At 46.8% G+C, this 15,662-nt stretch overlaps 1 protein-coding gene across 1 annotated transcript; it reads left to right on the top strand.

Annotated features, from left to right (window-relative positions):
* Positions 1–836: 836 nt before the first annotated feature.
* On the top strand, positions 837–2,211 carry F5J12DRAFT_893993 (uncharacterized protein; the record flags this gene model as incomplete). The annotated part of the gene is made up of 4 exons (XM_051747702.1): positions 837–1,268; positions 1,330–1,455; positions 1,506–1,551; positions 1,784–2,211. The coding sequence occupies 4 exons, from the start codon at positions 837–839 to the stop codon at positions 2,209–2,211; spliced, it is 1,032 nt and encodes a 343-aa protein (XP_051598717.1).
* Between the last annotated feature and the right edge of the window lie 13,451 nt (positions 2,212–15,662).

Raw genomic sequence — 15,662 nt, 5'->3', positions numbered from 1 at the left:
CATACAAGTGGGAGGTGGAGCTGAGCAGCACAGGATGGCAGAGTGTAGTGTACTGGCACAAAGTCCAGCTTGTGGAATTTAGGGTGACAGGGGAAACTGGAGTTTTTTTAGAGGTAAGTGGCATGGATGACTGGTGATGTGGCTGAGTGGTGGCATGGCTGCTGAATTCTGGGTGACTCTGCATGAATGTGGAATTTCTGGATCAGTGTTTTGATTACTGAGTGACATGCTGAAGGTTGGTAGAAACTCTGAAGGTGACAGGGGTTGGGAGGAAACACAAGGACACAAGTGGGAAATATTCCGAATTGGGTTTGTTGTAGAGGCCTGTGGAATTAAGTGACAGATTCCTGTTACAGCCTCAGGGAGTATATGGCTCCCTACACCTCCTGGGGACTTCAAATGCTGACTGTCCTCAGTCAGACTGAACTGAGACATGACAAAGACAAGCATGGAATATCAGCAGAAATTATGTAACAATGATGGCACATGGTCAGAATTCTGCCTCATGCAGAGGGAAATTCCACATTGTATGAGATGGCCCTGCAGAATTTAAATGCACTCAGAAGGTGTCTCACTGCTTGTCAAACATCCACACCCCAGCAACACCCACATCCACTACCCAAGCCCATACCCAACCTTTGCCATGCAAGCCTACTCAATCCATGACACACAACCTGTTTGCAGCATGAGGGACCAGGCCATCACCTCACTGTCAGCAGCATGAAGGCACATTAGGGTGCTAATTGACACAGCACCACAGCCCAAAAAGAGCTTAGAGGTGATATATGAGTGGGTGGAGGACTGGGACCAGACCTGGGTGAGTGCACTAGAGACCCATGCAACACAATGTGCTGACTGATCCCCAGGCTGGGATCTACTTGTGGTGGAAGTATGTTGACAAGAACAAGATCTCTATCCTGAAGGTGTGTGATGCCAACCTACATGACAGGACCGAAGAATCCACAATATGGCAGAATGAGGTGATCCCTGTGGTGATAGCAATAGTGGATCGCTGGTGGCCAGAAGGGCAGTGTAGATTCAAGATCGATGACCTTGTTGAGGACTACCAGGAGCAGGTAGAGGAGAGAGTGTGGTTGGAGGCTGAGAGGTTAGCCAAGGCATCATCCATGCACACCCAGGGCCAAGCAGCAAGAGGTGAGAGCCAAGACCATGCACCAGAAGATACTGAAGTAAACCCATCAAGAGGAGCCACATGCTTGACAGGGGAGGGCTCTGGTAGCATGAGCAAGGGAAAAGGGAAGCAGAAGGTGTGCTCTACATCCTTGACAACTCCAAGCATGCATGCTGACTTCAATGAAAATTCTGCAGGCCACCAGCAAGGAGGACAAGCTGGCTGACAATGTCAATGATGATGAGGGCAATGGCAAACCAGGTCCATCTGCCAAGGGACCTCACACAGCTGGGGACAATGAGCCCTGCAAGACGTGTGCCCAGGTGAACCTCATGTGCATTGGGGAGCCAGAGGCATCCTGCAAATGGTGCAGGAAGGTGAAATGCAAGTGCTTACACTCTCAAGGCATAGGGAGAAAGGTGAGTACTGCACAGGTGAAATTCCACAAGGGAACGAGTTGACACCACCTTCAGTGACAGAACTCTGGTACTGTTGGGGAGGCAGGGCTGTCCCACAAACAAGTCAAATCATTTATGACCTCAAAGCTGGCCCCAGCAGAATCTGCAACCAAACCTGCCAAGAAGCTTACTCTGAAAACTCTGGCTTGAAAATGACAGGCTGATCTGACCCCAACATGCTCACCTTCACCAGATCCAGCCCCTTCACCTCACAATCCTTCACCAACACCCCATCCCTTTTTCTGCAGAGCCACTCCAATGCCTGGACCTTCATTCAAGCCCTCACCAGTCCCTGTTGACATTCCTCAAGTGTCACTTCTGATTGATGAACTGCAAGTCAAGATTGAACCATTTTTTGCGACCATGACTAGTTTACTGGACAAACCTGGAGATGTTGAGGTGACAGCCCAGAGTGACACTCCATCAGCTGCAGAAATTCCAGAGGTCAAACACCCACATGAGCGGTTGACAGTGAACATCATTGAGCATCTGCAAGTGCTTGAGGTGAGGGCCAAGGATGAGGAATTTGAGCTGGAGCAGGTCTACCAACTGCTGGAGATGTTGGTAAGGCAGGTAATACATCAGATTGAGACTGCACATGCTAGACAGGTGGAGCTGTGAAGGTTGAAGGATGATCTCTGGGAAGCATTGCTGAATTTTTTTTTGACTCTTGTCTTGTGAGCAGAGACAGATTTGCTTTATATGAGACAAAGACAGATATATATATAAGCAGAAAGAAAGACAGAAAAAGAGAGGGAAAAGAAAAGAAACAAACAGGGTAGAGAGAGATATGCTACTCATCTGACTCATCCTCAGGGACACCAGCAAGTGTGGGGTCTGGTAGTGAATCATCTTCCAGGTGATCTAAGTTGCATGTGGAAATTCCAGGCAACTGTGTGACTTTGATATGAGAGGTGTTCCACAGGAAATAGGGGTAGAGACAGAAGGCAGCAAAACGAAATTTGGACATGGCACCATCTAATTCTGCCAGGATGTACAAGCCTCCTTTGGTGTGATGGATGATGATCATCAGGCCTAGGTACTGCAGTTTGGTCTTGTGATCGAGCTCTTGCTCAATATGTGAATTCTGCACAAGGACGAGTGACCCTAGTTTGAAGTCAAAGTCTTTGATTGTACATTCAAAGCGAGTGATGAAATCTTTGACAGAGGCGAAGCAGGATTTAAGCACTAGGTCATGAATGCAGGCAAGGTCTTCTGGGTGTTTCTGAAGTTGACAAGCACAGTGAGTGATGAGTTCTGTTGTCAAGAAAAATTCTGCCTCAAAAGGGGCTAAGAATGTTGCCTTGGCAAGGTCAAAAGGGAGTCTAGGTTCTATGCAGTGAGCCATGTAGAATGGAGAAAACCCAGTTGCCTTGTGAATCATAACCCTCTCTGCCCAGAATACCACAGGGGCAACTTCTGACCACTTTGATGCCTCTCCTCCACAACTTTTCACCAACAACTCCCTCACATCAAAATGCCATTGCTCAACAACTCCATTAGCTTGTGAGTTATAGGGGGATATATGTATGTGGTGAATTCCAAAGGTCTTGGAAAGCCAGTTGAGGGCAAGGATGTAGGGTCTGCCATTATCTGTAACGATCTCCGTGACTGCACCCCAGTGGCACAAGATCTGTTCAAAGATGAATTTTCCAATGGATTTACCAGTTTCTGCATGAAGAATAGCCCACTCTGGAAAGCTAGTGAGTGAACAGCAAGCTTGGGGGACATAGCAAAATCCATTTGACTTTGGCATCAAGAACGTGTCCATGTATGCTTTGTAGAATAGGGGTTCTGGAATGGTGATGACTGGTGGAATATGTATGTGATCCAAATGGTGGATTTGACATTCATGACATGACTTGACATACCAGTGGACATCCTGCTCTAACATAGGCCACCAGAAACAAGTCAGCAAATGCATGTGGGTCAAGAAGATACCCTTGTGCCCTAGCTCATCATGAGCCTGATGAAGAATTCCAAGGCATTTGTGTGGTGTGACTACCAGTTGGTGACATCCTTGAGGCTCTTTTCTCCACAGCTCTCCTCCTTTAACAAAATACCACATGGTGAGATGTACCAGACTCTCCAATTCCCCTTCCTCCAATCCTTCTGGTGTCTTCTTCATCTCCAAAAACTCCTTCACCACTTTTAACCTCTCCTCTCTCTGGATTGCTTTCTCTGATTGCAGGATTTCCATTTCATAGTTATGCAGCAAAGACTGTTCAGAGAGAAAACTGCCTAGACTCTGTGGTATGGCAGAGGGTGAGTCTGACAGGGTACTCGGAATTTCTGAAGGGTAAGGCTGAGACTTGAAACAGGCCTCCCTATGATTCAAGAGTTTGACAGCAAAAGCTCCACACTCATCTATCCAATCCTTGTAGTCCCCTTCCCTGTCCTCATCTTCTTCTGCTTTGGGCCTCCTCAACAGTCCATCTGGTGCTACATGTTTGTGTGCTGGGACATGTACAAGCTTGAAGTTGAATAGAAGGATTCTGGCAATCCAGCAATTGATGGTTGCATTGGGCTGTAAATCAGGGTTGTTAATCATCCCCTTGATATACCATGCATCAACCTCAACAACTAAATTCTGCACACCAAAGATGTGTAGTCTGACATCATGTAAGGCACAGAAAAGACCAAAGAGCTTGAGTTTAGCTTGGCTGTAGCAGTGCTCACGGTTGTTGAGAGTTATTGAGCTGAACCTTGCAGGGTAATGTTTTTCATCTTCCCCCCCCTGCATGAGGAGGTATCCTACAGCGATATTCAAAGTGTCAACCACTAGAATGACCTCCCTTTCGGAATTGTAGTCAATAGTATGTAGCATGGGAGATGAGATGATAGCCTGGCATAGATATTCCATGGCTTCTCTGTGTTCATTGTGGAATTTGAAGGGGACATCTTTCTTGGTCAGCTTGACAAGGGGACATGCATGTTTAGCAAATTTTTTGATAAAGATCCTGCAATATGAGCAAAGACCTAAAAATCCACACACTTCAGTAATGTTTGTGCAGTAGGGCCAGTCTTTAATCTTTTGGACTTTAGCCTTGTCCAGAATTCTCCCCTCAAATGACACCTTATGCCCAACCACTATGATAGACAGTGCAGCGATGACACATTTCTTCACTGAGACAGTAGCTCCTGCATGATGTAGATGGTGTAAGGTGTGGTTGATGTTCTGTAGGTGCTCCCAGATGAAGCATCTGATCCCGGAATTTTGTGGGATTGTCTGGTAGGTACCATTGGAATTTTGGTAATGGGATTTTGGACCTTTGATTGGGCAATCATCAATGAAATGGATGGTTACTTTGTGGATTTTGTCCTTCAATATCCAACAGATGTCTCTGTGGAAAATCTGGATGGCATTTGTGTAGCCCATAGGTAACCCAGTGAGTTGTAGAGTACTGATAGGAGTTTGGAAGGTAGTGAGGTCGCAGTAATCATCATGTATGGTGTGATGATCATATCTGACCATAAGATCCAAAATTCCATAGATGGAGTGGCAAGTGAAGGCTTCAGTGATCAAATCAACAAAGGGGGGAATGGCTGAGTCCTGGATAGAAATGGCATTTAGAGGTTGTAAGTCATGGACAAGGTGCAGAGATTTTCTGTCCTTCTTAACTATGCAGAACCATTTTGAGTGATAGGATGAGGTAGACGGTTCATAAACCCCTGCAGAAATCTTTTCTTTGATGATGTTAACAACTTCACAGAAAATAGCAGGGGGAATGGGAATATTTTGCTTGACCCAGGGTTTGTGGGCTAGCATAGGTATCTTCAGGGGCAGGAATATGTCCTCTCAAAAGGTCCCTCTTTCCAAAGCATCCCAAGTGAAGGCAGCCTCATGTGTCCTGACCAGCCATCATACCAGGTCTAATTCTGTAGGCCAAAGGAACCTTGCTGGGTCCAGATCAAGCTTTTCAGCTCTTTCCTGAGTAAATCTAGAACCTGGCATGAATGGTGGGGGATGAGTAGGTAAAACAGGCAGATCTGCAAGTGGGTCTTTGGCCTCCTGACACTCTACCCAGAATTCTGCTGGCATCAACATTGGTACTGGCCTCACCTTCCTCACTACAGGTTTGTACTTTAAGACATGATAAACAGGATCAAATTGATAAGTAGAGCTTAAGGCAGAGATTGTCAGTGGAGAAATGGTGGTAGCAGTCGAAAATAAGAAAGGGTCAGTCAGAGAGATGGAACTAGTATCAAAGGGATCGATGGGGGACATACTGTTGCTTTGTAAATTGTAGATAAATGCCACAGCAGAATTTTTGAAGGTGTCTGTGGATGAAAGGGTAGTAGTCTTTGAAGGTAATAAAGGAGGATCAGAAATGTAGAGAGAACACACAGAGAAAAGATTACTGTGGCCTCCTTGCAATCCAAATGAGTCATCAGCCAACACTAAAAACCCTGCTCAGGCTATTTCATATGGTGATGCATTTGCTTTTGTGCAAAGAAGTCTTCTTCATCTTCATAATTTACAAAATGTGGAAGGGGTTGCAGTCTGTTGCAAGGTCATGTCAGAATTAAAACTTGTTTCCCAGAATTAGGGTTTCAGATTTGTAGAGACTGTTCTCCATCAGGGAAATCATGGAGGACACTGGAGAGTAGGCAGAAGAAGGGTCGACCAAGCAATAAGTCAAAAAGCACACAATCAATGACTTGGATTTGTAGATGGGCCTTGATGTTTCCTATGCACAAGGTGGCATTTTCTATGACCCCAAGGGTGCTTTCTTTGGATTGGTTAGCAGCCTCCAGAGTCATAGTCATGTCAGTACAGAGGGGGGCCTCTAAGGCTTCCCACAACTCCCATCACAAGGCCACTACCTGACATCCACTGTCCAGGATACATTTGATGCAAAGTTTGTCCATTAGGATGCCATCAACAGCATGTAATGGTGCAGTAGTGAGGCCTACACACTTCCCTTCTGTGTCTCTGACCCAATACTGCTCATAGGATGCCCAGGTGGCAGAGGCAGAAGCTTCTGACACCATTTCTAAACTCCCAATGGTTATCTTCTTCATTGTGGCTAGCTCTCTAACCTGCTTGTGAATCTCCAGGCTGACAGCTAAGAGATCTTTAGTGGAAATTTCCATCCTTGCATCTAAGACTTGGTCTATGAGTCATTTGGTAGCCACTGCTTTGTTGAAACCACTCTGATAATGAAATTGGGGTGCTGAACTTGTTGTAGGCTTGGATTTCTGGAGATCTGTGGGACTAGAGATGACCAGAGTTTTAGTAATGGCTGGGATCTCTGTAGAAGGGATGGAATTGGTTGGTGCAGAATTAATGACTGTCTTAGAGGCAGCTGGTGCACCAGCAGGTGCAGGAGCAGCCACTGGGGTTTGCTGGTGGTGAGCTGGAATTTCTACTCCATCAAAATGAGTGTTCTTCTTCTTCTTGATATTGTTCTTCAATTCTTCTACCTGAGCATAAGCTCTCACTAAGGTGCATTGGCCTTCTTCATCAGCATCCTCCTCAAGTTCTTCATTGATTAGGTAGGAAGAAGGGTGCAAGTTGACCTGAAATTCTGGGGCTTCTTTGTTGCTGAAGAACATCATGCTGATGAGATGAGGTGGGGTATTGCGACTGCAAGAAGAGCTTGACTGCTGACCAGGTCATTGTACAGAGATGGGATTGGCTGAGGCAATAATGGATTCACACATGGCAAGGAAGTTGTCAATCTTCTCTTTAAAATTCTGGCTGGTGGCTGTCCTAGGGATGTCAGAGCCATCTGGCATGAAAACTCTTCCCCCAATCAGGGAGCATTTCCCAGCTTGTACATATTCATGACACAGTGCACACTCTGCAGTTCTGTGGCCATCTGTTCCTCCACAGAAGAAACACCATGGATTGAAAGAATGATGGAATTGGCCTTCTTGACCTTGTTGAGGGGGAGACATGTTGGAAGATCATTGGGTGACTTGGGCATACTCGTGTTTTAAGATAGTGGGGACAGTTGATGCAGAAGGGGGTGTGGAGTTCTGGGGAAACAAAGCCGAAGAATCAGGCTGAGGGAGATTCTGTTTTGCTCTGCTGAGCAGGTAGTTAGCATGCTTGTAGACCAGATCAAACTCCCAAGGTTTGTCAATGTCATGATCTAGGTCTGCAAGTTGCAATCACATAAGCAAGGAATTCCGGAACCTTGGGGGAAACCCCTCAAGGAATTTCTTGTTGATGTAGTCCTCAGGGAGCTTCTTCTTCTGGATGAGGCCAAGGATGTGTCAGAATTCCTGGACATATTTACTGAGATCTTCTAGTGATCCCATAGGTTTCTGAAGTTGATGGTAGAGTAAGGTTTTGAGGTCAGCTTTGGTATAGTGACAATCTTTCACTGAGGCACCTGGATAGTAGTTCAGGAGTTCTTTGGAAAACACGTCCCAGTCATCGAAGCTGTCAGTTGCAGTGTCTAAGGTGGACCAAAATGCTGCCTCATTGTGATCAGTGTAACAGATGACCCAGTGGATTTTTTCTTTTCCAGTGTCAAGGCCAGCTTTGATGCAGAGTTGTTTGACATCTTCAAGGTAGCAAGTGATGTCTTCAGTATGACTGGAAAACTTTGTGGCTTTGTTAGAGCCCCTGAGTGGCATGTCTCTAGCTCCAGACATTATGCAAATGGATGTGGAATTTAAGAGTGGGGTGACTGAGGTATTCTGAGTGGGAACTTGGGCAGGGGAAACAATAGCAGGAATTAAAGTGAGTGATTGCAAAGGGATAAGAAGTTGTTCAGCAGCAAGTTCAGAATTACTAGATGATGAGGATGAAGAAGAGGTTAGTTCCAAGAGAGGCAAAAGTTCTTGATGCTCTGCAGGAGGATTGAAGGGTTTGTCAAGGTCGAAACCTCCTGGAAATGCTGGGTAAAATGCTGGGGACTCTGGGCTCGGAAAGATCTTGTTTATACCAAGATCTGAGTCTGATGAGTGTGGCTCTGAAATATCTTTTGGATCAGCTACCAGAATTAAGATTTCTGATGAAGAATTAGATAGTCTGCAGAAGGGCTCTAGGAGCTCTTCAAGTTTGGTTCTTTGATGAGTGGGTCATAAGGATCTCCTTTCCAAATCTGCAGACCCCTCATGGTGGGCTCCAAAACAATGTGGGACACTAGCTCCAGGTAGTGTGCAATTAGGGGGGAAGCTGTAGGGTAATCCCTAGGCTTGACCCAAGGGGTGCTGAGTAGGAAGGAGACATAGAATATGGTGGTGGAGTCAATTGAGGAGTCAAATGTGGGGCATGGAATTTAATTCCACAGAGATGTAGGTGAATTGGGTATGAGTAGACTTGATTATGAAATTCTGAGTGACAACCTTGGCATGAAGAAGTAATCCTGAGACTTGTGAGACATGGAGGTGAGACACAGAAACACAGAAGACACAGTAGACACAGAGTACACAGCAGACACTTTGAACACTTAGACATGCAAATGACTTGGATAGTGACTCCAAAAGATGGGTGGTATATTTCCAACATCATGGTGGAATTATATAGTACAAGGGAAGTAGGTATGAGTCAGAGTATGGTGGGGCAGAAAAACTAAAAGACCAGAAAATAAAGGAAAGGATGTCAGATGTCAGCAAAATACAGATGCACATGAAATAGTCCAGTGGGTAGTAGACAAGAGTAAGAACAGGATAACAGTAAGGGGTATCTTCCAACAGAACAAGAGTATGCATACAAGTGGGAGGTGGAGCTGAGCAGCACAGGATGGCAGAGTGTAGTGTACTGGCACAAAGTCCAGCTTGTGGAATTTAGGGTGACAGGGGAAACTGGAGTTTTTTTAGAGGTAAGTGGCATGGATGACTGGTGACGTGGCTGAGCAGTGGCACAGCTGCTGAATTCTGGGTGACTCTGTGCAAATGTGGAATTTCTGGATCAGTGTTTTGATTACTGAGTGACATGCTGAAGGTTGGTAGAAACTCTGAAGGTGACAGGGATTGGGAGGAAACATGAGGACACAAGTGGGAAAAATTCTGAAATGGGTTTGTCATAGAGGCCTGCAGAATTAAGTGACAGATTCCTGTTCCAGCCTCAGGGAGTATATGGCTCCCTACACTGGGCTTAGACTGGGTGTTGTGACCAGGGATGGGAGTTGGCATGTTACCAGAGGACAACCCCTGGTGCTTACTGGACTGCTGAACCTCCTTGTGTTCCCAGTAGTGCATGTCAATCTCCTGAGCTAGGTGGCAAAGCTTGTGCAAGGTTCTGGGTTTTCCAACCCAGCAGATCTCATCTTTGATTCAATCAGGGAGACTGGTGTAGAAGAAGTGGCACAGGGCACCATCACCATATCCCAAGACCTTGGAGGCCAACTGGTTGAACTCAACCATGTACTTGTTGATCCAGTGATTATCTTTCATTTGGAGGTGGTCTAACTGGCTTTCAGTGTCAGCTGCCAGGTCATGAGGCCCAAAGGTAGTCTGGAGCTCTATGACAAACTCCTTCCAAGAGTCCATCCAATAAGGCCAGTCCTCTGGGTCTTCAGTCCCAAGTAGGTCCAGTTTGAACCACTCAAGAGCCATCCCTGTCAGGAATGACTGTGTGAAAGTGACCTTGGCCTGGTCACTTTGAAAGGCCTGGGGCCAGTCCCAGAAATTGAGTTCACATTGAATGAGAGAAGCACAAAGCTTCTTTGGGAGGGTCCCATCAAAGGTGTCTGGTTCACACAACTTGGTTCTAGCAGAGGACTCAGAGCCAGTGCAAGCATTGTGTGTGAGAAGCTCAATGGCGTTGGTGAGGTTGTCAAGCACAGTTACCCCAGGCTCAACATCATCTTCTGGGAGGGGTTCTTCATCATCATTATCAGGGTCATCTCCCAGCCTGTCATTGCCAGGACCATCATCACCAGGGTCATCACCACTGTGATTGAAGTCATCTGGTTCATCTGGGTCCAGTTCATCATCCAGATCATTAGTGGGTGCAGGAGGTCAGGATGGGTGTAGTGGATTTGTGGGCTGAGAAGCCCCTGAAGTTACTGACTTCACCAGGTGACCTTCTGGCTGTCCCTAAGGACACCAGGGCAGTGGTGCAGCACAATTCAACTGCTGAGGTGGAATCTGGGTTTGTGGTAGCACATACCCATGCTGCTTGGGTTCAAGTTTGAGTAGGCATGCCAAGAAGGTATTGCTGAGGTTTAGATGGGAGGGTAGTGACCCACACAAGTGTGAGTCTGAAATACTGTTAAGTCCAGTTCATCACTGGTCCAAGGCCAGTCCAGAGTCCAGTTGAAGGTCAGGAGGGTAGATGAGATACTAGGGGATTTGGACCATTGGACTTAGTGACTGATGGCACAGCACTATTCCCTTGTGTGGGCCATAGTCCAGTCAAGAGGCAGAGGACAGAGAATATGGGGGACTGGGTTAAGGCAAGACTAAGTTGATTTCAGACTGAGGCTAAACAGTTTATCCTATGGCTTAAATACTAAAGGTAAAGTAAGTGTAACATAGCACCAGAGACCATTCTGTGCTGGTACAGCAATGATTGGTAAACAGATTGGTAAGTAATGTTACAAAGAATGTTATCAGGCAAAACTATGAACAAAGGATTTACTGGGAACTGGGGCAGGACCTGTGGCTGGGCTGGGTATTACACAGGTCTGGTACCAACTGAGTGGACAACTTGATTGGGCACTGCCTTGCATTGCCTCACAAGCTAACATGTTTCTAAGTTGAAGGGGTAAGGCCAGGACTGGGGCAAGGGTTGGATGAGACTGGTCAAGGCTGGGGTAGAGCCAGTCTAGGGTGGTCTAGACATGGTTGTGACAGCTGGCATCCTGGCTGATGACCTTGTGCACACTGCCTCCATCCTCCAGCTCTTACTGGATTGTTGCAGGGTGATACTGAGTTGAGAAATGTGCCACTAGTGCATCTGGGGTCTCTTATGGTGCATGGTCTTTTTCTTTGGCCTGTCATTCCATTGATATGACCCATCACCCTAGGGACCATTGCCACTTCCTCCAGTTTCCAAGCCCCAAGCCATTGTCTCCCCCACATGACCAGTCAACACTCCTCCTGTTGATGTCATTCAAGACAAGCTGGCACCTGCAGCCACCACTGCCCTGGTCGACCACACCCCTGTGGAGCCCATGCCTGTAACCCTCATCATCCAGGAACTGGGCCCTAGCCCCACTCTTGAATTTCCAACCTTTGACATGCTCCCAGACCTCCCATCATCCATGTCCATGTCCACATCCACTGTCACACTGTCTCACACACCCTCTCCTTCACTCCCCAGTCCTCTGGACACCCTGTCTCCTCTCACACCAACTGCTTCACCCAACCATCCAACTTCTGTCCCAGATGCTACTGCACCTGCACATCCTACCACACCCACTTGCCAGGTGCTCAATGCCTCTGAGCCTGGCCCAGACCATCTTCCTGCTGACTCTCCCTTGACTGGCCACACATCTCTTGATCACCCTTCAGTAAGCCTTGACTTCTTTTATCCCTCTTCACTCCTTAGCTGACTTCTCAAGGTCCAGAATGTGGACCATCTTGGGGAATCCAGTCTCCAATGGCACATTTACCATCTGGATTGGCACATTGAGCTCATTGAGTGTACTTCAAAGGATGGCAGCTTTCCTATCTACCCACCTGTCCCTTGTGACTGGTGTCATGTTGCTCAAGCCATCTGTTCTGGAGCCCTAGGGCTCAAGTGTGCACACTGCTACCAATTTCATTATACCTGCCCTGTATATGTGTGTGTTCCCTCCTCTCTCTTTGACCTAAAAGCCCTCTTGTTGATGCCACTCTAGAACAATTCAGCACAGTCCTGAGCCTGGGTCCAGGTGCTTTGCATGGGCTCTACCCCTCTAGCTCTCACTCCCCCTCAGTATCCTGCCAAACCATTGTTGAAATTACCCAACAGCCTGCTCACACTTTGAAACACACTTGTGTCAAGTCTTCATCTCCTGGTCTGACTCCTCCTGCCTCAACTTCCAGCAAATCCTCCTCCAATTTGGCTCCAATTGCCTTGACCTCCAGTTCCCTTTCCTTGCTGCCTTCACTCTCCAATGCCAAAACACTGGTCATGCTTCATGAAGCCCTTCACACTGCGACTGAGGTGTTAGACCTGGCCTCAAAGGGCCATGTCTTGTCTGAGAAGGTGTTGGGTAAGAGGAAGTCATGTGATTAAGTGGCTTGCATTATCTTGCTTCCAGGCTTCAACAGCCCTGTCATCATATCTCATGTATAGTCCTGCCCATCATAGAATCAATCAGTGCTGATTGAACATTCAAAAGCCATGACTTATTTTATTTTATTTTTTTAGACAGAATGTACAAGTCAAATGCTGGTTACACTGAATTATGCTTGAATTTGAGCTGATAGTCAAAGTGCCTCAGTTGAACAAGCACACCAATATCTACAGATGAAGGTTTCAGATACTCTCACCTGACTCACTTCCTTCAATGTCCTCTTCTGGTAGGATGTCTTCAGTCTCAGGGATCAATTCATCCTCTATTGACTCCTCTTTGAGCTTGCACAGCTCTTCCTCACTTTGGTTTGTGAGTTCCTTTATTGCTATCAAGATTCATTTCCTAGAGTAATAATGGAGTAAGTGAAATGCAGCATATCAAAGTTGAGAAATTGAGCCATCAAGCTCAGCTAATGGGCAGGAGCCTCCTTCAGTTTGCCTGGCAACGCCTAAGTATCTTGGCTTCATCCTGTGGTTGAGATCCTTTTCAATTCTCATATTGTGAGCTAAGGCTAGTGCTCCTGGTTCAAACTCATAGCTTTGTATTGACCCCTTTACCCTCTGCTCAAATTCCTCTGCCATCTGGCACCATGCCTTGTATACTTGCTGATGAACCTGCTGTAAGTCTTCTTGTCTTCGCTGCAGCTGGAGGCACCTATGTGATATCAGTTCTTTGGTCAAATACTTATCTTTGCCATCCATCCAAGCTTGAGGGGTGAAGGATCTAAGGTTGTCTCATGTACTAAGCAGACCCTGTAGTTACATGTATGAGAAAGCTTGAGTCTATGCTGAGTGGGCAAAAGTGCACAGCACTTTCTGGTTGTGGGACTATGAAGCTGAAGAGCAAGTGTCAGCTGCAGATCCCATTGGGTGTGTAGTCACCTGATGTGCCAGCCTGATGGTTGATCGCCCAGCTAATAGGAGGGTAGACTCATGTGAAAGTGTTTGATTCATTGTCACACAGGGGGCATGGCTTGTATATATGGGGTGAGAATTTGATTGTGCTTGCATAGATATAGCTGAAATGTGTCACTTGCCCATTTCCCTTTGACCTTCATTATGTCAAAGGGAACACCCCTGAGTAGATATTCAAGTGTAGTTCCAATTCTGATGCTGTGTCCATGTATTGTTTGGCAGCCCACTGCCTTGGCTGCTGATTTTAGATGCCATAGGAGGACTGTGCATGTTAAAGGTTTGTGGCTGAGACCTTCTTAGTATGTGAAGAGTGGGCTGTCTATCAGGGGAGAATTTGTTTGCATGTGGGCTTCTAAGGCTGCTTGTGGGTCTGTGGTGCCATTCTGTTGTGCCCATTGGACTTCCTTGCCTGATGGACTGGCTTTTGTTCAGGGTAAGTGGAAGACAGTTGTGCAGAAACTGTTGCAATCTGTTTCTGTGCAGACACCTTTGGGAGTGATGTGCTCAGCTGGGTTGAAGGCATCTTTCTGATGTAGGGTGAATTCTCCTACTTGAGCTGCTGTGTAGACAAGTGTGTTTAGGCACACATAAAAGGCTATGTCAAGTGGGCTGTTGGGTGAGAGTTTCTGGTGGATGGCTGTGATGGTTTCAACATTGATGGGGAGGCAGAGGTCTTGTTTGGTGGATGGGGGGGCAAGTTTGGCTGCACCTTTGAGCATCACTGTGATCTGGTCTTCATGCAAGGTCCATGGGAGTCTGTTGAGTGTGTGCCAGGCTCGCACACCATATACATATCCTTGAATTGTCTGGCCTGAGTATGTTCCTGTCAAGCAGGAGATGAAATGTGATATCAAGTTGGATGTTGCTGGTGCTCTGTCCTGGTCTGGGATGTTGTTATTGTCACAGAAAACATGGTAGACCAATAGGCCAGCTCCATAGGCCATTTGGGTCATCTTGGCCCAGGCATGTAGGGTTACCACACATATTCTCTCCTGTGCCTCCACCAGGATCTCAGGTCCTGTGGAGGCTAGGGATTGTGGATGAGGCATCCACATGGCTATCTGATCTTGTGTGCTGCACTCAGGTCATAGTTCCAAGGGTTTGGGTTTGAGGTTTGATGGGTAGTGGGGGTGTTCCCTGGTTTGGTCTGATCACTAGTTGAAGGTTTCAGTGGTGGGGGTAGTTGGTTGAAGTCAATCCTTGAGGCTGAGACATTAGTCAATGCTGGTGGCATTCTGGATGAATCTTTGGAGTTCAGTAGGGATCGGGATGGGGGGTAGTGTAGCATAGGGGGAGGGATGCCAACCATGTGATAGTCCATCAGTGGGGTTGTGCTTGCTGGGGATGAACTTTGCAAAGACTTGTCAGTGTGGGGATTGTAGGAGGGCAAAGATCCTACAAAACAACATGTTGGTAGATTTGTTTCTGCTGTGCCCTCCAGCCCAGGCTTTGACCACTCCTTGGTTGTCTCCATAAACTGTATATGATAGGCTGGAGCTGTGTGTTATGAGTAGGGTGCATATGAGGAATTCAAAGCCAACACTTTCAGCCTACCCAATGTCTCTGTCATCTGAGTTCCATCCTGGCTGTAGTTCCCATGCTCTCCATTTTCTGGCAATAACAATAGCAATGCCGAAGGAGGTGCTGGCATCAGAGAAGGCACCCACATTTGTGGATGAGATCAGGTGGGGGATGGGGATGGGCTTTGGGTCTCTGAGTGCATTCAACTACCAGCCTAGGTCTTCTGTTGTGCCTTGTGGCTGTGTGTGTGGCATGAAAGGTTTGTCAGTGAAAATTCCTAGCATGGACTGCAGTGATGTCAGGTACACATTTCCCACTGGCATGACTAATGCTGCATGTGACAACTTCCCAGACAGCTTTCCCATGGCTTCTAGTGTATGTTGGGGTGTTTTTAGCCAGTTCGTGTATAGCACTGGTGTATTTCTGGCATTTGAGTGTTGTTGGCCTG

Source organism: Pisolithus orientalis, assembly GCF_024613125.1.
Source record: "Pisolithus orientalis strain OTSU chromosome Unknown F5J12scaffold_20, whole genome shotgun sequence".
NCBI classification, from domain to species: domain Eukaryota; kingdom Fungi; phylum Basidiomycota; class Agaricomycetes; order Boletales; family Pisolithaceae; genus Pisolithus; species Pisolithus orientalis.
This window is presented reverse-complemented; position numbering and strand designations above follow the sequence as displayed.